General features: G+C 38.9%; 1 protein-coding gene across 1 annotated transcript; it reads left to right on the top strand.

Annotated features, from left to right (window-relative positions):
* Window positions 1-8: 8 nt before the first annotated feature.
* On the top strand, window positions 9-8782 carry COMMD2 (COMM domain containing 2). The gene is made up of 5 exons (XM_055321765.1): window positions 9-103; window positions 217-294; window positions 1586-1668; window positions 2217-2390; window positions 8193-8782. Exons 1-5 carry the CDS (start codon window positions 37-39, stop codon window positions 8388-8390), a joined length of 600 nt encoding a protein of 199 aa, XP_055177740.1. The 5' UTR covers window positions 9-36; the 3' UTR covers window positions 8391-8782.
* The last annotated feature ends 14575 nt before the right edge of the window (window positions 8783-23357 follow it).

Genomic DNA, 23357 nt, shown 5'->3' with positions numbered 1-23357 from the left:
GCGGCGCCGCCGACGGAAATCCTCCGCCTCGCGAAGATGCTGCTGGACCTGTCGGAGGAGCACAAGGAGCACCTGGCGTTCTTGCCGCAAGTGGACAGCGCGGGTCAGGGGGCGCGGCAGCGGAGGGTGGCGCTCTGCGGCCTGGGGCGGGGGGCGGGGGGCCGGGGGGCCGCGGTGCGGCCGGCGCTCATGGCCTCCTGGCCTCTTCCGTTGCAGTGGTCGCCGAGTTCGGGCGGATTGCGGTGGAGTTCCTGAGGCGAGGCTCGAACCCCAAGGTCTACGAAGGCGCCGCCCGTAAGACGGGGAGGGGGGCCGCGCGGGGCCGGGGGTGCGGGCCGGGCTGAGGGTCTGTGCAGCGCCGCGGGTCTCACTCCGTGTGGTGGGATGAAAGCAGGAGGGCCCTTCGGGAGGCAGGTCCTGCCCGACCCCTAAGCCGCCTTGAGTTTGGTGTGTTTTGGGTTTTTTGTTGTTGTTGTTGTTGTTGTTGTTGTTGTTTTATTTATTCGTGAGGGACACAGAGAGAGAGAGGGAGAGGCAGAGACACAGGCAGAGGGAGAAGCAGGCTCCGTGCAGGGAGCCCGACGCGGGACCCGATCCCGGGACCCCGGGGTCACGCCCTGGGCTGAAGGCAGGTGCTCAACCCCGGAGCCCCCCGGCGCCCCAGCTTTGAGCTTTTTCAAGCTCCCACTAAGTCGGTTTTGTCATGCGTCCCGTGCACGTAATACCACCTGCCAGAGGTGCTGTGATGCTTAAATGCACCCAAGTGCGCGGAGTAGCTGGGTGAGCCCGTTAACGTCGCGCAGGTGCATGTTTATTTTTAATTAATTAATTAATTAATTAGTCAATCAATCAATCATGATAGACACAGAGAGAGGCAGAGACACAGGCAGAGGGAGAAGCAGGCTCCACGCAGGGAGCCCGATGCGGAACTCGATCCCGACACCCCAGGATCACGCCCTGGGCCGAAGGCTGACGCTCCACCGCTGAGCCACCCAGGGATTCCCCCCCCCCCGGGTGCATGTTTATAACTAGTTGTTCAGACGTCCGCTTTTGCTGCAGTATTTTTTTTTTTTTCCCCATGCTGGACGAGGGTGTTTTCTGAGATGGTCAGTCCCTGGAGTTCCTCTTCTGCCAGACTTGAAATAATAGCCGGGCGTTCCAGAGGAGGACGGTGCTCCTGACAACCAGTTTCCAGGGGTCTGCATTTTGTAGAGGTTACACCGGGGTGGGGGGGGGGGAGGGTGGATATTGAAGGCGTTGGTGTGGCAGCGGAGCCTGAACAGGAGGCTGTTATTAACTCATTATTTTTTTAATTGCAGTGCTTGAAAATAAGAAATAATGGATATTTGTTCCTAAATGAGAAAATTTTTAAAGATTTTATTTATTTATTCATGAGAGAGAGAGAGAGAGAGAGAGAGAGAGAGGCAGAGACATAGGTGGAGGGAGAAGCCCGGAGGCGGAACTGGATTCGGGGACTCCAGGATCCCGACCTGAGCCACCCAGGTTCTCACCTAAATAACAATTTTAATAAAAAGGATAAACGTCACACAATAATTTATTTGCTTGTTTTTTCCCGCTTTCCCAGGAAAACTCAGTGTGAGCAGTGACACTGTCCAGCATGGTGTGGAAGGATTAACATATCTTCTCACTGAAAGCTCAAAGCTTATGGTAAGGGCTTTCTTACCATGTATTTATTTCTTTGACCTTAAAAAGGCCTGGTATACTCTACATCACAGGCCTGGCAGGCACCTGCTTATTTCAGTAATGTTGTTAATGCTTTGTAATTGACTTAGTGAAGTCAGTGCCTAAACAATGTGACTATAATGTGATCTGCTGATATGAATGCCTCTTGCTAGTATAATTAGAATTACCTCTAATTCTGCATGTTATTAAAACCACGTACAAGAGTATGTATCCTAGGAGGAGGGAGAATTAAATGATTTTTTTGCATGTGCATCTTCGCAGGATCTAGCCTGATGGAGAATAAGAGAGAAACTGGGCATTCTAGCAATTGTTTTAATGTTTTAATAAAAGTATTTTTATGTATCAGAGACAGATGCTGGAATAGTGGGCAATTCCCACTATATCCTTTGAATATAAAGGATATTGTTTCTCTTACCAAGTAGAAAAGAATTAGGGGATATCATGTTCTTTTGTGTATATCAAATATTTTAGCATTTACCAGACAAAGGTAAATTTAATGTTCTCACTTTCAGATTTCTGAACTGGATTTCCAAGACTCTGTTTTTGTTTTGGGATTCTCTGAAGAATTGAACAAATTACTGCTTCAGCTTTATCTGGACAACAGAAAAGAGATAAGAACTATTCTGAGTGAACTGTCACCAGACCTTCCAAGTTACCACAGCCTTGAATGGCGACTGGATGTACAGGTATGGCTCTGCCAACCCCACGTGACATACAATATAAGATTAATTTTGGCTCTATGTCCTTAGGTTTGTTGTATTCTTTACCACCTTAACCAAACTTTGGTTTCAAACAGGTTTTTTGAATGTTTATTTTGAGACCATTTCACAAATAGTTCATTTTCTTATATGCGTAATGTGTTTAGATTAATTTTCAAAGTTTGTAAGAAAGGGGTTATTTGGAAAGGAGATGGTCATACAAATTTTTAAGTCGTATTTGATTTTATGAAACTTTTATGCTTAAACAAAACGCACATGAATTAAATTAATGCACAGGTCATTGTAAAGCTCAGTTGAGTTATCACGTGGTGAAAACCAACACTTGCCCATGATAGGCACCCCAGAAGCATCCTCTTTGCCTCCTACCAATTGCTTCCCCTTCCTTTCTTTCCAAAGGTAACCAGCGTCCTGACTTTAAATATATAGATTACTTTTGCCCGTTCTTTAACTTTCCATGTACAGAACGATTCAGTAAATATTCTTTTGTGTCTGGCTTGTATACATTCTGTTTGAAAGATTCAATTGTTTTTAAAGGCACACAGATAACCAAAGGGAGTTCTCAGACTCTTACTTGTAGCCCTTTATCAAGCAGTGTGACAGATAAGTTTGATAGATGTTTATTGAATGTCATCCATTTCCTGATTAGAGCTATGCCAAAGGCTTTGTGACCCAGAAGTTTTACAACACACTGCCCTATATTTAGCATATCACATTTCTATGGTAAAAACTGGAGGCCCGAGTGGTGCATGCAAACCTAAACCTCTTCTGCTTTTGAACACAAGCCAGCACACACACGCGCACACACACACACACACACACTCACGTATTCTGTATCTCCTGTAGAAAACTATATCTCACATTTTCTTGGTCAAGGGACTTCATGATTAAAGATTTCTTATTTTGGGAGGCAAGATTTTTAGAATTTGAAATGTTTAAAATTTTACAGGCGATTCCTATGAGAAGCCAACCTGAGACCCACTCTTTTCTGTACCAGAGAATAGTTCCTGGTGCTGGAGATCCTGCAGTCACCAAGCCAGACAAGATAGTTACTGCCAGAAATGAAATATGTCACTCAATAAGATAATACTGGCTAGACCAGTGCTCTTCAGGGGAAAAAACAAAACAAAACAAAACACCAGTATAATGAATATGATAGGGGATAGCTGGAGTCCAAGGCTCTTCCAGATGAAGGGGTCAGGATAGGCCTCAGGTACCTTTTGAGGGGAGATCTAAATCTTAAAGTGCCATGGAAATTGCTCAAAGAATAGCATTCCAGGCAGAAGGAGAAAAAAAAAAGTCCCAAAATATCTTAACATTTTCTCAGATGAAAAAGATGTTATCTAGTTAGGGATATTAGATGTTCTCAAAATAACTAGTAACTAAAGATAGTTATAAAAGAAATTTCTGGAGGGGGAAAAATGTAATTGTATAAATGAAGGTACAACTGAGTACTGTATTTCAAAATCCTATAACGTAGTTCAGTGTACAGTTGAAGGAACCAGAAAAGCTTCAACAAAAGGAGATGAAATTTCAGAAGGATGCATGAATGAGAAAACCAGTGCTAATCTTGAAAGACGAGGCAGCAAAAGTTGTAAAGGCCCACATGGATATGGGAATGAGCATTGAATATGTGGTACGGTGCACTAGTCCCCAAACTTGACTATATATTGAAATGGCCTGGGTAGTTTTAAAATTTTCTCATCTGTGTTCCATCCCCAGAGATTTTAATTTATTGTTATGAGATTTGGCCTGGGCATCAGGATTTTTTAAACCTTGTTACCTGGATATTTCTGACTTGCAAGGAAGTTTGTAAACCACTGTTAGAGTGGATTCTTCCTTTTTGAATGGTGGTAAGATGGTCTAAACAAGTTACAGAAATCCAGTTAGAGGGTTTAGCAATTATAATCCAGTCTGATTAGTGCTTGAATAGGTATAAACACAGATGTGGTATAAACCAGATTACAGGCTCCATGAAGGCAGGTTCTGTGCCTCATTCACTCCTCTGTCCCCAGCACAATGTCTGGTACATAATGGGCATTCGGTACTGAATATTTTAAAAGGTGGGGGTTGGGGGGGTAAATAGCTTCTTAACAAATTTTGTATCAAGTATTTTTTATACAGTTATCATGTGCTAGATGGTATGGATTCACAAAGAATCAGACACAGTTCATGCTCTTGGAGACCCCGTAAGAAGCAAATCCTGTGGGCTTCCTAGGGAGGAGGAGATCACTATTGCTAAGCTTTTATGTTTCAATCCTCTCAAAATAACCAGGTGGAGGAGGTGTGGGGATGGTCATGTTCATGAGATTCAGCAGTAAATTATCTTATACATCTTTCTCTCTCTCTCTTGGGTAGGGATAGTTTCTGGCTTTTGGGTTCTGGTAGCCCTTAAAAATTATTTTTTTGGCTTTATTGATTTGCTTTAAGTTTTTCCATTTTGAAGACATCTTTAGAAATTAGAAACTTAAGGAGTTGAATTTTCTAAAACTCCGGAGAGCTCATTTACCTCATGAAATGGGTTTGAATAGCCATGTTATTGCAGGGACTAATAGTTTAAAGTTGAGGGTATACTGAATGAATATTGCTTCTTATGATGAAATGCATTTAAGGGCTGAAAAGCTTCTAAGAGAACTAATGGATTTTCGGAGCTCATTAGTTGAAATTTTTACAAGGGATTTTAACCGGAGTAGATTCTCCTGGTTATGGGAGGAAGACTTGTCAGGTGAAGATCAGTTAAATGACTGGGAAACTATTAACAGGATATAGGACCTTTCATTTTTTAGTGACTCACTTGTCTCACGGACACTGGTAGTGAAAGGACATTACCATCTAATTATTGTGCAGTTGCTTATGAGAAATACATCAGTCATCATAGTTTAGTTTAATTTCTAATAGAAACATTTCCCTTCATAAATTGCCAGCACAATTGATGCATTTGATAGCATCAGTAAACGGCATCTGAGACTGGTATGGAGAGATTTACCTTTAGGACTGATTCATTTATTTTTTTTTTTAAGATTTTATTTATTTATGCATAAGAGACACAGAGAGGGAGGCAGAGACACAGGCAGAGGGAGAAGCAGGCTTCACGCAGGGAGCCCAATGTGGGACTCGATCCAGGGTCTCTAGGATCACACCCTGGGCCAAAGGTGGCGCTAAACCGCTGAGCCACCCAGGAGTGATCCATTTAAATTGCTGTTGTTATTTTTACAAGAAGGACAGGATTTCATCCTTATCAAAAAAATGAGTCCATATCAAGAATTTTGTGGACTACTGTTCATCCTTAGTGTCACTGAAATTTCTCTCCGAGAATAAAAAAGGTCTGACTGTCTTACTAGGTGTTTGTTAGGGATGTTGTATCATCTTTATTTAGAAATGTTAAAGAATGGTATGGATATGAATTTGTAAAGGATATTAACTTAGATATTCTCTAAAAATTTGAGGATAGATTGAGTGACCTTAAGTGTTTGAACAAAAAGTTAATGGCTTAAAAAAAAAAAAAAAGTTCATGGCTTAATTACACACCTAGATACATTTGGTCCCTATCCGTCAATGCAGAGATAGAGGAAAGAGAAGGATAAGCAATGCGTAAGTGAATGGATAAGTATTATTTTCAGTCATCATACCCTATCTTTCATACCTATAATTTTCTGTATTAGAGAAATGATTGTAAAGAGATAATTTAACTCACAAGTACCTACATTATATTTGGAGACTGGCTCACTGAAGGGGGGGGAATATCCTATTGTTTCCAAATTATTTTTCAACATTAAATTTCAGCTGTGGATCAGTATCTTGGGTTTGGAAGCCAGATCACCTAGAATTAATTGGAAGAAGTTATTAGTCAGAATATTCTATGTCGTGGTATGAAATTAATCCTGAAATCTCAGGTTAGATTTGTTACTTGCTAGAAGTCTCTTCAATTTGGTTTTGTGTCCTTTTGATAGGACTCTGATAGTTTCAGGTAGCAATCTTGCTTTCTTGTATAACAAGATGTTTCAGGCTCATCTTATATGATGTCTCAGACCTCTAATCAGCTGTTACTTTAAGAAGGTCCTGGTTCCTTTTAAGGAAGAATGGTCTTTGGAGAACAGTCTGGTGCTAGGACTAAATTCTGTCGCTTCCAAGTTAGCCATTGTTTCTAGTGTTTGTGGTTTTTTTCTTTTAAAAATATGTCAATAATAAGATACTCTTAATCATAGGAAACAAACTGAGGGCTGCTGGAGGGGAGAAAGGTGGAGGGACAGGGTAACTGGGTGATGGGCATTAAGGAGGGCACATGATATTATGAGCACTGAGTATTATATAAGACTGATGAATCACTGCCCTGTACGTCTGAAACCAATAATATATTATATTATTATATATTAATTAATTGAATTTGAATAAAAATTTTAAAAATATATCAATAGTATTTTTTAATTTCAGAATATATCATACCCACAAAAGATAATAGATACTCAGTTCAAAGAATAATAATAAAACAAGTACTTATTGCCATGCTTAAGAAATATAGCAAAACCATTTGTGACCTCCCCCAATTTTAACCCCTCCCATGCTACTGTAGGTAACCATTATCCTGAATTTTCTGTTAATACTCTTTATAGTTTTTTTGTGCATATTTTTTCATTAAACTTTAGTTTTTGTTTTCTTCTGCAACTTGCTTTTGATTGAACATACTTTTAGGTTTATCCATAACAATTTATATTGCTGTAGTTTGTTTCTTTTTTTTTTTTTTAACTATTTATTTATTTATTCATGAGAGACAGATTGAGAGAGAGAGAGAGAGGCAGAGGGAAAGGCAGGCTCCATGCTGGGAGCCGGATGTGGGACTTGATGCTGGAACCCCAGGGTCACAACCTGAGCCAAAGGCAGACACTCAAGGCTGAGCCACCTGGTCATCCCTGTAGTTTGTTTCTTTTTGTTGCTATTTAGTAAGCATTTTACTGTATGAATATTCTCAGTGTATCCATTCTATTACTAAAGAACACTGAAGACCTAATTTTTGACTCTTGGAACCCAAAACAATTACTGTGTAAATATAATGTATACATGTAAGAATTCAAGGTATATACCTAGGAGTGGAATTGATGGTAATGTATATTGTTTTCCAAAGCAGTGAGAGTTCCCATGACAGTTGCTCACAGTGCCTCCAAATGGATAGTTTTTTAATTCTTGCCAGTCTGATATGTATAAAATAATACCTTATGGTTTTATTGGCCATTTTCCTGATTTCTAATAAAATTGAACACATGTTCAATTGTTCAAAACAATTTCCTATGTTTATTTGTGTTACTTCTTTTGTGAAGTGCTTACTTAGGTCTTCTGCACATTTTTCTCTTGGTCTTGTGGGGTTTTTTTCTGCTTGTGTTATTGTTTTTAATCAGAACAGGTTGTCATACATTCTGAATACTAATCTTTTTTTTTGGTTATATAGGTTACAAAATATCTTCTCTCAGTTTGTGGCTTGTTTTCTACCATCTTTAGGTATCCTTTGGAAGAAAATGTATTAATTTTAATGTATTTCCATTTATCAGTTTTTTTCTTTATGGTTTGTGCCTTTTATTATCATGTTTAAGAAATTTTGTATGGAAAGGTTGTGTACATATTCTCTTCTTTTCTCTTTTCCAAAGTTTCTTAGAGTTTATTTTTCATTTTGAAGTCTGTGATTCATGTAAAATTTGATTTTTGTATATGGTATAAAGTAATTATAAATATTCAGCATGATTATTAAATAGTAATTATGCTCTTATTCCACTTAAAATGAAGCTTGCAAGCAGAAGCCTCAGGCAACAGATTAAACCATCAGTGACTATAAAGCTACACCTTAATCAGAATGGAGATCACAACACCAAAGTTCTGCAGACAGACCCAGCCACTCTGCTTCATTTGGTTCAACAATTGGAACAAGCGTTGGAGGAAATGAAAACAAACCACTGTAGGAGAGTTGTGCGGAATATCAAGTAGTTCCAGCTTTAAGGATTTATTCCCTTTGAATCACTCATGAATCAATGATATGCAGTGGTTATTTTTCAAAATTAATCTTTTATTAATTGACAGTGATACATACATACAGTTTCCATGAAATTTCTTTTCTTAAGACAAGATATTGAAGGCATGATCAAAAGCTAAAGTAAAGTTCCTTTCCTGGTGCTAAATGTGGTCAGTTTCCTTAACAAATTAAGATGTATTTTGTATTTTAAATGTATAAGTAGAATTCAATCAGCTGGAAATGAGTCTACACTGTTCATACCTTTTGTGTATGTGAATGTCTTTTTTTGGTACTTCTTTTGATTTGTTAACTTTATGATTTTCTTCTTTATTGACCAAAATTTGAAAATAAAATTCACAATGTAATACCATTGCTATTCAGAATATTTTTAGACAGTTCATTGTTTTTGACCTTTAAAAGCACCCACAATGTTATTAGCCGCAGAATAGGTGGAAATAAATATGAATTTTTTAAAATGCTCTATTGTTTAGACAGTTCATGCATTTTTCCTTGCTAGCAAAAATAATAAGTACTTACCATGTTGCTTAAGCTTGAGTTGTCATGGCTAATTGCTTAAATGGTACTCAAATTTGTGTGATCGTATGTTACATTTTATCAGGGTCTACATTTTTCCCCTAGTACCCAAAGCATCTAAGAGATGCTGTATGTACATTTATATACAATGAATGCAGGAGTAATATAATCACTTCTTAATTATCTGAATATAAATTACACTTTTTTTTAAAAGATTTTATTTATTTGAGAGAAAGAGTATGAGAGATCTCGTACAAGCAGGGTAAGGACAGAGGGAAAGGGAGAAGCAGGCTCCCGTCAAGCAAGGAGCCTCATGTGGGGCTCGATCCCAGGACCCTGAGATCATGATCCGAGCCGAAGGCAGACAATCAACTGAGCTACCCAGGCGCCACTACGGTCACTTTTTTTTTTTTTTTTAAGATTTTATTTATTTATTCTTGAGAGACAGAGAAAGAGGCGGAGACATAGGCAGAGGGAGAAGCAGGCTCCATGCAGGAGCCTGATGCAGAGCTTGATCCCAGGACCCTGGGGTCACGACTTGAGCCAAAGGCAAATACTCAACTGCTGAGCCACCCAGATGTCCCCAGTCACTTTTTTATAATTTTATTTGAGTAAAGTTTAGAGGGCAAAGGGACGCCAAGTTTACTACATTTAAGTACCCCTTTACAAACTTGATTTTTTTTTTTTTGTAACGGTAAGCTATTGGCTTGAAAAACTCAGATGCTGATGTGTCATGTCAGCCTGATGAGTACAAGGACACAGGGAGACTTAGAAGGACAAGGAGACTTGAGTGGCAGACTTAAGGAGAAAAATCACGGAAGGGTGGAAATGGAGGTTCAGTCTTAAATATGTATTCAGGGTCTTCTGAGAGCCTCATTCTCATGGAACAACTCAAGTATGCCTTTAGAACAATCACACTTAAGGTGTACTCTAGGTTCTGTCAATATCTTCTGTCCTAAGAGTTAGAGATTTTTGGGTCAGAGTGACAGCTTTTTTTTTTCTCTCTTAACCAAGAGCCTAGCAGGGAACAGAGGCCAATGGAAGAAAAGCACAAGTTTAATTGCCACCTCAAGCAATTGGGCCACCCTTTCCCATAGGTATATGTTCTGTAGTTGCAAAGAAACTAGTATGACATATTAATTAAATTCTAATCAAATTTTAATTTTCATGATAACTTGATTAATGAAGCTGACATGTTAACCTCACAAAAAAGAAACTTTATATTATGTGAAATAGTGCTCGCTTCGGCAGCACATATACTAAAATATATATTACATGAAATAATAGTAGCACATCAACAGGTTTGAAAGCAACATACCTGCCAAGCTCATATGATAAAAAATAGCTCTATGAGGCTGCTTATTTATCCACATTTGGTGGGAGATAAGCAGGGCTGACCCCAGGCAAGATTGAAGTAATAGCACTGTGTCCCTTCAAGGTGACCTTCTATATCCAGTGGTCTTACTCTCATCAAAACAAGAAAGCAAGTGTTAGTCTTTAATTGTGTCAAACTCCCCTGGCCTCCTCTTTCTACTGCATTATACTTTCTGATCTTCCTTCCTCACCTTTTTGGGCCAGAATGAGTTGGGAGCAGTCTCCTAACTTCTTTTCAAACCCAAGGCTCAGTTTTAGTACAGGGCATTCAATGGGCCTCTTTCTTTTCTTGTTTAAACATCCATATCCTCTACCTTCTTTGTTTTGTGGCACATTTGATTTTTTTGTAGCTTGTAGATGAACAATATTTTCTGCAGATGTAGTCACCGTTCTACTCTGCTGTATGAGCAGGTTTCTTGACTCCAGGTAATGTACCTTTCCACCTATAACTATCTAAATTTTTATTAAGTCACTATAGAATATAAGTAAGTTGATTTTTCAGGATTCGCTAGTGCGTGTTTAGACTTAAATGTCTTATCCCCATGTCTCAAAGCCAGATTAGTAACAGCAAATCTAAAGCAGCAAATTGGAAAAGTGGGGGGCATACCATAAAAATAAAATAGACCTTTGGAAAATGAAAAATAAGAATCTGATGCTAAGGAAAGTTTGAAAAATCTTAGAGTGTCAAGGATGCATGTGTGCGAGCTCTTAAAATTTATTACAATGTGTGGCCTTTAGGATGCAAGCCTTGGAGAAGGTTAAGAGGGCAGTCTTTGGAGCCAGAAAAAAAAAGGGTGTGAATTTAGCATAGTAACATGTAGTGTTACAGACTTGAGACAATATTCGTGTAGATTGAGGATCTCATTATTTTACAACCTTGAATCATGTTTTCTGTACGTCCTGGTGGTTTTGGCTAGTAAGATTATGGCTGTTTCTTTTCCTAGAATAATTTCTGTAAGTTTGAATGACTCACATGATATTTTTTAAAAGTCAGAAAGGAAGAATAAAGGTCATGGGATTTAAATACAGTTTTAGTGATATTTTCATTCAAAATTGTAATTCTTGGGATGATGTACACATAGCTGTCCAGAAACCTCAGCTATTCAAAACTACTCCATCCTTAAAGAACTCAGACAGGCTGAGGGTTGTACAGATGGACTTGGCCCAGAGTCCTTTTTTTCTCTTTTACCTTCATATTAGTGGGAAAAAAAAAGGAGACTCTCAAAACATTATCTGAACCAATTCTGTTTTCTACATAATATTACACCTAAGGAGAATTATCTGTGTTTTTAATCTCCAAGGGAAAACACATAATACTTTTAGTTTTTCACAGTCCTTATAGTCAGGAAGTTCTACCAGCTGCTGTATTAAAGTCTTCCTACTATAATATACTCATTCGTCTGTATTTTTTTTCCTTTTATTTAAATTTTGTTAGCGGGATCCCTGGGTGGCGCAGCGGTTTGGCGCCTACCTTTGGCCCAGGGCGCGATCCTGGAGACCCGGGATCGAATCCCACCTCAGGCTCCCAGTGGATGGAGCCTGCTTCTCCCTCTGCCTGTGTCTCTGCCTCTCTCTCTCTCTCTCTCTCTCTCTCTCTCTCTCTCTGTGTGACTATCACAAATAAAGAAAAAATATTAAAAAAAATAAAAAATAAAAAAATAAATTTTGTTAGCTAACAATACAGTGCAATATTTCTGGAGTATTTGTCTATTTATTTTTAAAAATATACCTTTGGGACACCTGGGTGTCTCAGTGGTTGGGCATCTGCTTCTGGCTCACGGCATGATCCCAGGGTCCTGGGATCGAGTCCCACATAGGGCTCCCCACAGGGAGCCTGTTTCTCCCTCTACCTGTGTCTCTGCCTCTCTCTATCTCTCATGAATAAATGAAATCTTTAAAAAACAAGAATATACATTTGATTTAGTCTCTCCTTATCCTTCCACAGTTTACATAATCACAGGTTACTCTCATCTCTTTTCCTTTTTTTCACTTGGTAGAAAATATTTTGGCGAAGAGGGTATGGTACTACATTGCTTCTAATTTCAATTTATTTACTTTAAAAACCACCATGACTATTGCATTCAAACTTAAACACTTCCCTTAAAACAAGCAAGCCCAACTCCACCATTACTGTGGTTATTTCAATCAGCTTTACAAATTTTGAAAGTGATGTTTTAATTATAAAAGCAGAATAAGCCCATTATTTCTCAACTTCACAAAAACAGTTACTATGAAGTAAAACAATGATACACTTTACGGCAATAAAACATATTTAATGGTTTGGTCACTCAATAGTAATAGCTCTTTTCCCCATGTTTATATAGCTCCACGCCTCTCTGCCCAGGAATGTAAGTGACCTGAGAGCCCCAAATCCATAAGATTCTACTTATCATATGGGAAAATTTAGGAAAAGTAATATTATGTTCTTAATGGGCTTAGAGTACAAAGGAGCATCAGGAATACAAATAGCTGCATCAATATACTCTGAAATTTGGCTACCGCTTCAGTTGTTGTAAACTCAAGCAACTTTTTGTAGGATGAATTTTTTGATAACTATAGTGTAAACTGTGTTTGTTATCAAGGGGAATATTACTAATTATATAGCTGTCAGCATGGGAGGCCATGCTCTTTTATTCTTAAGACTGAATTGACACTTTCTTAGTTGGAAAGACTACAGTTTTCATTTTCCTCTCTTAGAGTTATCACATTTTCTCTTGTGGAGCAGTCTGCCCAACAACCAACTAAAAAGAGCAATACAAAAAGGATGTTTTCCCTTTCTCACAAACCATATGAGGTGTTTTACCTCTTTAGTCTTAATCTCTCTTACTCTTTATTCTCTTACACTGAGCTATAATCCACCCATTTATGTTTGTCCTTGTGTTGATAGAAAAAAAAAACAAAGCAAATTCTAAAGTCTTTTCTAACTCTTTTACAACATTACTGACTCAATTCTGTTAAATATTTATTAAGTGCTTTGAGTGGCCCATGTTATGTGCCGAACAAAGGATAAAGTCCTAATCTCAGTTTAGAATGCTCTCAGGCCATTCCATCCTTGAAAGTCGTTTAATCCATAAACTTATTAGATTTAGAAAGGAATTTCCTAAAGAGGCTATTCTGAAGAAGGAAAAGTTCCTCTGGGCTGCTGTCTGTTAGGATCCCTTTTCCTGAACACCTTTTCTGAAAGGCAAAACTCTAATGATCCAATAGCTAGAGCTGTAGAAATGTGCAGAGGAAAGGATAGACCACTGAGGAATATTGTGGAACACTTGGACATGGTTAGGATGGCAGAAATTGTCCTTACTTCTTTCCCTATTAAAATAGGGTTCCCTGAGGTAACCGGAGGTGTGATGGGAAAAGCAAATTGAATTTTTTTTTTTACCTGCATGCCAATGTTGTGATTGTCATAAATCCAATGAGAAGTGGATGCCTGTGGTTTTGAAGGAATGTGCTTAGTTCACAGAACGAAAAGGCTTCTCAGTTAACTCAAAGACTAAAAACACACAGATTAAAATTCAAAGAATGAGGAAAAGAAAATCCAAGGAAGTCTTTGAGTTTCACTGGGGCAAGTATAGATGGGTAGGATATGATTTCCTGGCATGATCTGCCAACTCTATGCTTTTATTGCAAATAAATAAAAAATTCTTACAAAGCTCAAGTGAGTTTTTAAGTGCTACAACATCATAAAGTTGCTTGATTTGCAGCCAAGACTATTGCACAATTCGTAGCTGAAAAGAACTAAGAAAGGCTGCTGGTAATTTTTTACTACTTAAAAAAAAAAGAGCAAGTCATCATATACTTTCCCAAAAGGGGAAAATGATTTGTCTCATGATATGAGCAATATAATTAAAACCTTTATTTTTAATGTTTAGACTCGTAAGGATGTAATTATTGGGTATTCTTTTCTATGCTTTTTTTCTTCTACTCTTTGTCTTTGCCTGGATCTAAATACAAAATTCCATGCCTTTCTTAGGTCCTTAAAACAATTTCTTTTCATGCCAAATCTCATTAAGCCTCCTCCCTCTTAAAAAAAATTTTTTTGAGAAATAATTCGCATAAAATTCAACCTTTCAAAGTATACAATTTGGTGGTTTTTAGTATGTTCACAGAGTTGTGCAACTATCCTCACTATCTGATTACAGAACCTTTTCATCACTCCAAAAAGAAATCCATATCCATCTACAGTCACTTTCCATTACCGTTCCCTCAGGCCACCCCCCTATATCCCACCCCCCTCCCTTGGCAACCACTAATCTACTTTCTGTGAATTTGCCTCTTCTGGACATTTTGTATAAGTAAAATTATATAATATATAGCTTTTTGTATCTGGCTTCTCAGCATGTTTTCAAGCTTCATGTTGTAACATACAGCATTACTGCATTACTTCATACTTTTTTAGGGCTGAATAATATTCCATTGCATGGATACTCAGTATTTGACTTTTATGGTATTTGACTGAGTCATATATTTGTCTTACTATGGAATTAATCTATTGCATTTTTATAGTGTTTATGAGAGAGACTCTGACAGATTTAGTCATGTATTAGCTACCACGATGGTTTTCTAGAATTACCTCCACAAATGCAAGTTAGAAAAGTCAGAGAACAATTTCTTCCTAAGCAGTTATTAGTAGAGTTATTCTCCAAAGAACAGAATGTTTTATTTTTAGCTATTCAAAAGTTATACCAGATGTTATACCAACAGTTAAATTGTTGAAGAGACTTTTAGCTGAAATCAGCTCCAGAGAAAATTAGATTAATGTTATATCTTTTTAAATTTAAAAGATTTCCAACTAAAATGACGAATATTCTGTGAGCATTTTATATATTTAGAGAAGATAGAAAGGAACTAAGGAGGATTTATGTCTTCCCATATTCATTTTACATATTTTCATATTAGATGAAACTGTTAAAAATTTATAAAAGTTATCTATAATAGAATAGAGAAAAAAGGCATTTACTTTTGCTTAAATTTACTCAAAATATTTCTTCTTTTTTTTAAGATTTTATTTATTCATGAGAGACATAGAGAGAGGCAGAGACATAGAGGGAGAAGCAGGCTCCCTGCGAGAAGTCCAATATAGGACTCAATCCAAGGACCTCGGGATCACGACCCAAGCCAAAGGCAGACAGTCAACCACTGAACCACCCAGGTACCCCCCCTTCAGAATATTTCTAAACTAGTTTGGGGGGATCTCTAGGACACCATTCTCTGGATAATGCAGCTGCTGCAGCCACTTGCCTTCTGGGGCTCATAAGCTAGTAGACGAAATGGAAAGATACATAAACATTGATTCAGAGTGTGATTAGGCATAGGAAGAGATATGACAGCTAAGGAGCTCTGCAAACCTAAGAGAAGGAGGGAGTAGTTCTCACAAGGGGCATCAGGTTGGTACTTTTTTTTTCTTGATCATTTTTGCTCTTTTGGTAATTGTATCCCAAGTTACGTTGGGAAATAATCTCTTCCCAATTGGATATTGTTTGGTGGGACTGTCAGAGAAGAGTCCATGCCTTCCTCTCTTCATGCTGAGCCTATAATTTAAGTCTCTCTCCCAGGACTTTGAAGCCAGTCAGAGAGACTGGTTGACACCTTTTCATTTTTTTTTTAAATTTATGTATTTTAGGGAGTGAGAGTAGTAGAGGGAGAGGGAGAGAGAGAATCTCAATCAGACTCCCCACTGAGTGTGGATTTGACGCAGGGCTCAATTTCAGGACCCTGGAATCATGACCTGAGTTGAAATCGAGAGTTGGAACACTTAATCAACAGAGCCACCCAGGTGCCCCACAAATTCATTTTAGTGGCAGCCTTGCAAGATGCTTGAGACCTGCTACATGGCATCACAAAGGTGTTCTTGTCCTTTAAGGACTTGGTCTCAGAACTGCCCTTTTATTCTGTACCTAATATATTCAATAAATTTATTCTCTGTTAAAGTTAGCATCTAAAAGAACCCCAACTGCTACAGAGGATAACAATACAATTAGATTAATTTTGTAGAATTGCATACTTTATTTCATAAAGTGGGATTTTTGTAAAATATCTTTGCAAATTGTTACTGCATCTAAAATTTAGACATGATTTCAGGATGTAGGTTGACTGGCAGTCTCATGTTAGGATCAGTCTAATTACTGAGACAAGATTCAAAACAAATTAGCATTTTCCTGTTAATGCTCTACTATTCCTTTTATGTGCTTTTTTAAACAATTTTATTTATTTATGACAAACACACAGAGAGAGGGAGAGACATAGGCATAGGCAGAAGCAGGCTCCCTATGAGGAGCCAGATGCAGGACTGGATCCCAGGACCCCGGGATCACAACCTGAGCCAAAAGCAATTAACCACTGAGCCACCCAGGTGCCCCTATTTGCTTTCTGTATCCTCTCTATTGTGTCTCTAAACTGTTCCCTTAGAACTTACAAAATCTGGTGGTTTCACTGTAATCCCTTTAGTTAGTCTATTACAGTTTGCTTATAGAAATAAGATGAAAATATAAAACAGTAATTATCAAATGAAACAATGCCTAGATGAATTCCTGGCACACAATAGTTAAAGCAATTAATGAACAAATCAATGAGTCAGAGTGATGCGTGAACAGTATATACAATATGCCCTGTGGAACTTCAGAGTGGGGAAAAGCCACTTCAGCTTGGAGTGTCAGAAAAATGTTTCTGAGTTGTTGAGAGAAAGGCAGGATTTGAGCAGATAGGTTCCTGGGTCTGTTTTAGGTGCTTGGAATACAGTGGGGATGAGAGAATATGACTGCTCTCATTGAGCTTACATCCTAGTGGGGTGATGGATAATAGAGAAGATAAATGTGAACTATAATTTCAGGTTGTGCTAACTTCTCTGAAGAAAAATAAAAACACATTAAGGGTCAGAGTTGAGAGCTGCTATTTTAGGTAGACAGGTCAGTAAAAGCTCTGAAGAGTTGATGTTGGAGCAGAAACCTGAATGCAGCAAGGGAGTGCACAGTAGAATATTTGGAAGAAGAGCATTCAAGGCTGCAGGAAAAGTAGGCAAATGCTCTTAGGTGAGAATGGGCTTGGTATGTTTAAGGAAGTGCAAGGAGGTTGATGTGGCTCGAGTTAAATGAGAATAGAAGTGATCAGAGGAGTGAGCAGCAGCAAGACACAGGGCCTTTAGCACCACGTTTTCTTCTCCTCCAAGTCCTTCCATCAAACTGAATATGTGGATGATCCATCCAACACCTGAGCTTCTCATTTCCTTGATCTCATTTCCCAAGGCCTCCCCTGTTTCTTTCAGCCACTTGGTTCCACTGCTGCACTCTGGACCTTGTCCCCTACACTCTGGACCCTGTCCCCACCTGAACTGTTCTGCCTCTGAAATCACAGTTTCAGACCTTCTATCCTCTTGAAATTGATTCCACTCATTGGTCAATATAACTTCCAACACCCCAATTCTTCAGCTTTAGATGAACCTTCAATACCTTTGCCCTACTCTATCTCTCTCTATTCAAAAGCCTCTGCCTATCTATATTTCCCTCCTTATCCAGTTTGGATTCCCAACCCATCACTGCAAACAACTCAACCCTGCCAATATTCTAAAACCTTTCTGTTGTATTTTGCATTGCACCTCTCATCTCTACCATATATGAATTCAACTCTCCCATCTTTTTTCTTGCTGGTTTATGGGCAACAAAGACCATGGGAGAAAATATGCAGAAACCACCCAGACTATCAAGCTTCTATATTTATGATCATTAGTCTTAAGCCTTTAACACTGCCTAACTAGCCCATGATTTCCCTAGTCAGCTTTCTCATTTTCAACAATCTCAAGCTTTCTCTGCTCCCCTTAAGCCTCTGACCCATGCACCACCCCTTCTTGTTTTCATCACTGCCTGCCTATTTCTTCACAGAACAAATAGAAGTGATCAGATAGGAATTTTCTTCACTTCTGACCAACAAATTTAAAGTCCTCTCTGTTCTGTGCGCTGATTCTCATTTTTCTCTCCTATTCCAGTAAAAGAGGCATCCCTCAGGTTTCTGGATCCTATTCTTTCCAGTATCTTGTCACTTTTGTCTTTCGTGCTTATCCATCTTCCTGATTTCTTCTCATGAAAAAAAAAAAGAGGCATTTCCAATCTACCTCATCTTAATATCCCTTGACCCACATCCCTCTCTAGTTACTACATACTGTATCTTCTCCATTTCTGAAAAAAGTTCACCTTCCCTCCCCAAGTCACTCCTGGTAACATTTCCAGGACTTTCCATGTTGCTAAATCCAATGTACATTTTTCTGTCCTCATCTTACTAGATGTACAGCAACATTTGACACGATTGATCACTCTTTCTAAAAAAGGATACTTTTTTGGGGGGGGATGTTAAATATCTTCTCTTTTACCATTTACATCTCTAGCAATGTTTTCTCATATTTGCAAGACTGCCCTCTTTTTTTTTTTAATTTATTTACGATAGTCATAGAGAGAGAGAGAGAGAGAGAGAGAGAGAGGCAGAGACACAGGCAGACGGACAAGCAGGCTCCATGCACCGGGAGCCTGACGTGGGATTCGATCCCGGGTCTCCAGGATCGCGCCCTGGGCCAAAGGCAGGCGCCAAACCGCTGCGCCACCCAGGGATCCCCAAGACTGCCCTCTTAGTTGGACATCTCCCCAGAGTTTTGTCTTTAGTCTTTTCTCTCTACAAACTTATGCCAGGTAGTTTGGTTCATTTCTTTGGCTTTAATTAACATCAATCTGCTGATGACTATCCACTTTAGATCACTAGTCCTATTGCTCTCCTGAATTTGAGACATGTAACTACTTATCATCTATATGTGCTTAGATGTCTATCTAACAGTTACTTCAAACTCAAGATGAACAAAATTCGGGCACCTGGGTGGCTCAGTGGTTGAGCGTCTGCCTTTGGCTCAGGTCATGATCCCAGGGTCCTGGGATCAAGTCCCACATTGAGTTCCCCTGCATGGAGCCTGCTTCTCCCTCTGCCTATGTCTCTGCCTTTCTCTGTGTGTCTCTCATGAATAAATAAGTAAAATCTTTAAAAAATATATATATATGAACAAAATTCAACTTATCTTTTACAAACTTGCTCTTCTTCCAGTGTTCTTTATTCAAGAAATAACTTTGCTATCCACCCAGTTGCTCAAATCAGAGACATGTGTGTCACTCTTGGCTTCTTTCTCTCCCTTTCACTCACCACAAATGATCCATTACCAAGTCCTATCAACTCTACCGTCTTAAATATCACTCAGATTAGTCTACTTCTCTGCATTTCCATGGCCTCCCTGCTCATGCTTGGGCTACCTTATCTCCCTCCAGTTAACTAGTTCTTTGACTCCATCTTATTAAGCTCCCCATTCTCCTCACCCCCATGCATTTCCTATACAGCAGCCAGAATCATCTTCCAAAATAGAAATCACATCCTTTGACTGTTTAAAACCCCTCAGTTGATTTGCATTGTTTTTGGGATAAAGCCTTGGCTCCTAGCTTTATTTCCAGTCTCATTTCTCTCACATACACCTCTTCCCATGTGGTGTTCTTTCATTTCCTTCACTTCTATTGTCTGAATCCTCCCTCTTCCATCATCTACCAAGTAACTCAAATGCATTCCTCTGGCTTCAGTTTAAACATCATTTCCTCCAAGAAGTTAGGAGAACTATTTTGTTTACATAGTACCCTGTGCTGTCCTTATCATAGATTTAACAAATATTGGTGTAATCATTAGGTTAATTACCTTTTTTTTTTCCTGAATTGTAGGAACTGTGTTTTTCTTGCTTTGCTCTGTATCACTGGTGTCTGTCACTATGACTGGTACTTTTTAAGCTCCTATTAAATGTTGCAGAGAGAGAGAAAGCAATATAAAATGGAGTACAGAACAAAATCTGCGTATATTTTAAAGGTAAAACAAGGCTCCAAACGAATTTTGCTTTCCTGTCACACAACTATGGTTTGCATTAAACCTCACAAGTTATATATCAGCATTTCTTTTTTTCCTTTAGTGGGAAAACATATTTAGAACATTTAGTCTGCAGATTCTATTGAATGGACAAAACCAGATATTTACTTAGACCAGTGATTTTTAGCCTAGGCTGCCCTTTGGAATCACTTGGGAAAATTTTTAAAAATTCTGTTTCCCATCATTGTAGATTGTCTCATCCTTGTAGTTTGTCATTTAACTGGCCTGAGATTTGTTTTGTTTTGTTTTTTTAAAGATTTTACTTATTTATTCATGAGAGACACACAGAGAGAGAGAGGCAGAGACACAGGCAAAGGGAGAAGCAGGCTCCATGCAGGAAGCCTGATGCAGGACTTGATCCCAGGACTCTGGGATCACACCCCGAGTCAAGGCAGACACTCAACTGCTGAGCCACCCAGGCATCCCAACTGGCCTGAGATTTGTAAAAGCTCTCCATATGATTCTGATCTATAGCAGAAGTTAAGAACATGACAGATACTGGACCTTTTTCTCTGTGGCATAGTTCACTGACTGATATTTGAGCCTGTTGAAGAACAAGAAATTCAGTCAATCTATATTCAGCAGTACCCTGATCCACCCATTGGTGCTTCAACTGCAATTAAAAACAGCTGAAACAATAAAAAGAATTTGTTGGGACAAATAACTGTGAAGTCCAGAGGAAGTGTTGGTTTCAGACAAACTTGATCCAATGGCCCAGTTGATGGCCCCAGGAACCTCATATCTTTCTGTTTCTCTTACCTGTCTTGGCGTTGGCTTTCTCCTAATTTAGGCCCTCCTCAGGGCCAAAGATGACTGCCAGAGGCACCTGTAAGGTGAGCCCATCTTTGTCCCAGTGTCATTATTAGAAAGAGTTTTTAGATTCACTCTGATTTGACTGGTTTGGGTTACAAACCAATTGCTATGTTCAATGGGTTAGAATGTGTTAGAACAAGAGTGGAGTTCTCTTACCAGGGATCATACCAATTCCCAAATGAGTATGAGGTCTTTTGGAAAAGAGGAAACAAAAATCAATGCTGAGACCACCAAATAACTGTCTCCTATAACTCCACAGTGGTTGGCCCTACCATTGTGCAGAATTTGGGCACAAAACTGTGGTAGTATTTTATAGTATTATACTGTATACTATACTGTAAAGCACATAGTATGTTTTAAGTAACATAGATCATTTGTATTTCAGAAACCAAAAAAAACCTCCCTCAAAAACATAAATAAATACCATAGATAGGTTTCCACATCAATTTCTATAGTGACCACTAAGAAACTAAATATGATTGTATTCGATACAAAACCATTTAGTGAGAAAGAATGTAAGAACAGAAAATTTTATTTGAACTCTGCAAATAGAAGTTGCCTCATATATGGTGTTTGCTTAGTGCCTCAGTGAACACTGGTTTTTTTTTTTTGGCCTCATTAAAAAAAAAAAAATCTTAGGCCCTCCAGAGTGTCTGACTTGTGGACTCCCACCCTCTAAGCTGAGTGTTACCAGCCAAAAAAGATTCTGTTGAGCTTTGCTTTTTATAATTTTTATTATGAAGTCTACAGGGTTTAAACTACCCTCCAAATATATTATTGAATTATAATATTGTTTATGCCATTCCAAATGACATATGTTAAAAAATAAAATAACACCACACACACACACAAATTCCACTAAATGCCCTCCTCCCTCTGCCTATCCCCCCAGGGGATGCTAACTCTCCCTAATTGGAAACTCACTCTTCTAGAGCTTACTCTCACCAAGTATCCTTCTAATTATAATGTGGCTTTGCATAAAAAGTTTCCAATAGACAGAAAATGTGCTAACCAGCAAACATGGATCTGGGGTCTGCTTATAGTTATATTTCCCATTGCAAGTTAATTCACTGGTGTTCATCAGGCCTTAGACACTCATTGTGTCTACGTGTGCTAGCATTTAAATTTCTGAGTTTATAAAACTGAAGACCACATTTCAGAACAAGACTCGTGCCATAAACTTTACTAACACCAGAGATATTATCCTGTCCTGGTGTCCAGACAGTCATTGTTCAAGCCACCCACACCAGACTCTTTTCTATTCAAATTGTATGAGTAAAATCCTTTTAAAAGAGAGGCATGGGACTCCTGGGTGGCTCAGTCAGTTAAGTGGTTAAGTGTCTGCCTTTAGCTCAGGTCATGATCCCAGGGTCCTGGGACCCAGCCCTGAGTCCAATCGGACACCCTGCTCACTGGGGAGCCCGCCCCTCCCTCTCCCTCTGCCAAACCCCACCACCACCGGCTTGCACTCTCTCACTTGTTCTCTTGCTCTCCCGCACAAATAAATCAATAAAATCTTTTAAGAAAAAGAGAGGTAGACTTTCTTTTACCATTTAGAAATGCAGTGCCTGAATTCTGTCTGTGTACCCAGCAAGGTGGCACATGTCCCCAGACAATAGTGAAAGGGGAACAAGACCCTCTAGTGTCATTGTCAACCTTGAAGTTCCCTGAAAAGGGAGCGCTTGTGGTGAAGAACTCAGTAACTAGAATGTGAGCATTGAGTAAATATTGGCAGTAAACTCTTTGGAATAATCTGTGGAGGGAGAAAAGGAGCTTATTTGTAAGAGGTGCAGACTAAATTCACCTGCGGGGCTTCAAGTTCTCTCCTTTAAAACACTTAGAGGGTCTTCCAGTAATAGAACATCATCAGCAAACCTTCTGCAGAGATGCAGTTGTTGTTTTGAGCTATAGAAGATTTCAAACATACACAAAGTCAATAGAATAGTATAGTGAACCCCCATTTGCCTATCACTTAATTTTAGGAACAATGAACTCACGGCCAATTTTGTTTCATTGCAACCCCACCCATTTTGCTCTGTGGCACCCACTTCCTCTCCCATGTCATTTTGAATAAATTCTCAGATGTCATTTCTGAGATGGAGATTTTTCAGTCAGAGAGCTAACTTGTTTTGGGTGATAATATGAAAATGGTCACCGCAGTTAGGAGACTTGCATTTCTTCAGATAATGACTCCCTCACACTAATGTATCCTTGATATATGGGATTAGACTACATTATCCCAGTCAAATTTCACTTGTTCTTGGTAGAGTGTGAGGTGTGCTGTTATGTAAGTG

The sequence above is a fragment of the Nyctereutes procyonoides genome, unplaced genomic scaffold (genome assembly GCF_905146905.1).
Source record: "Nyctereutes procyonoides isolate TBG_1078 unplaced genomic scaffold, NYPRO_anot_genome, whole genome shotgun sequence".
NCBI classification, from domain to species: Eukaryota; Metazoa; Chordata; class Mammalia; order Carnivora; family Canidae; genus Nyctereutes; species Nyctereutes procyonoides.
The sequence above is the reverse complement of the archived record's forward strand: the minus strand, read 5'-3'. Positions and strand labels throughout refer to the sequence as shown.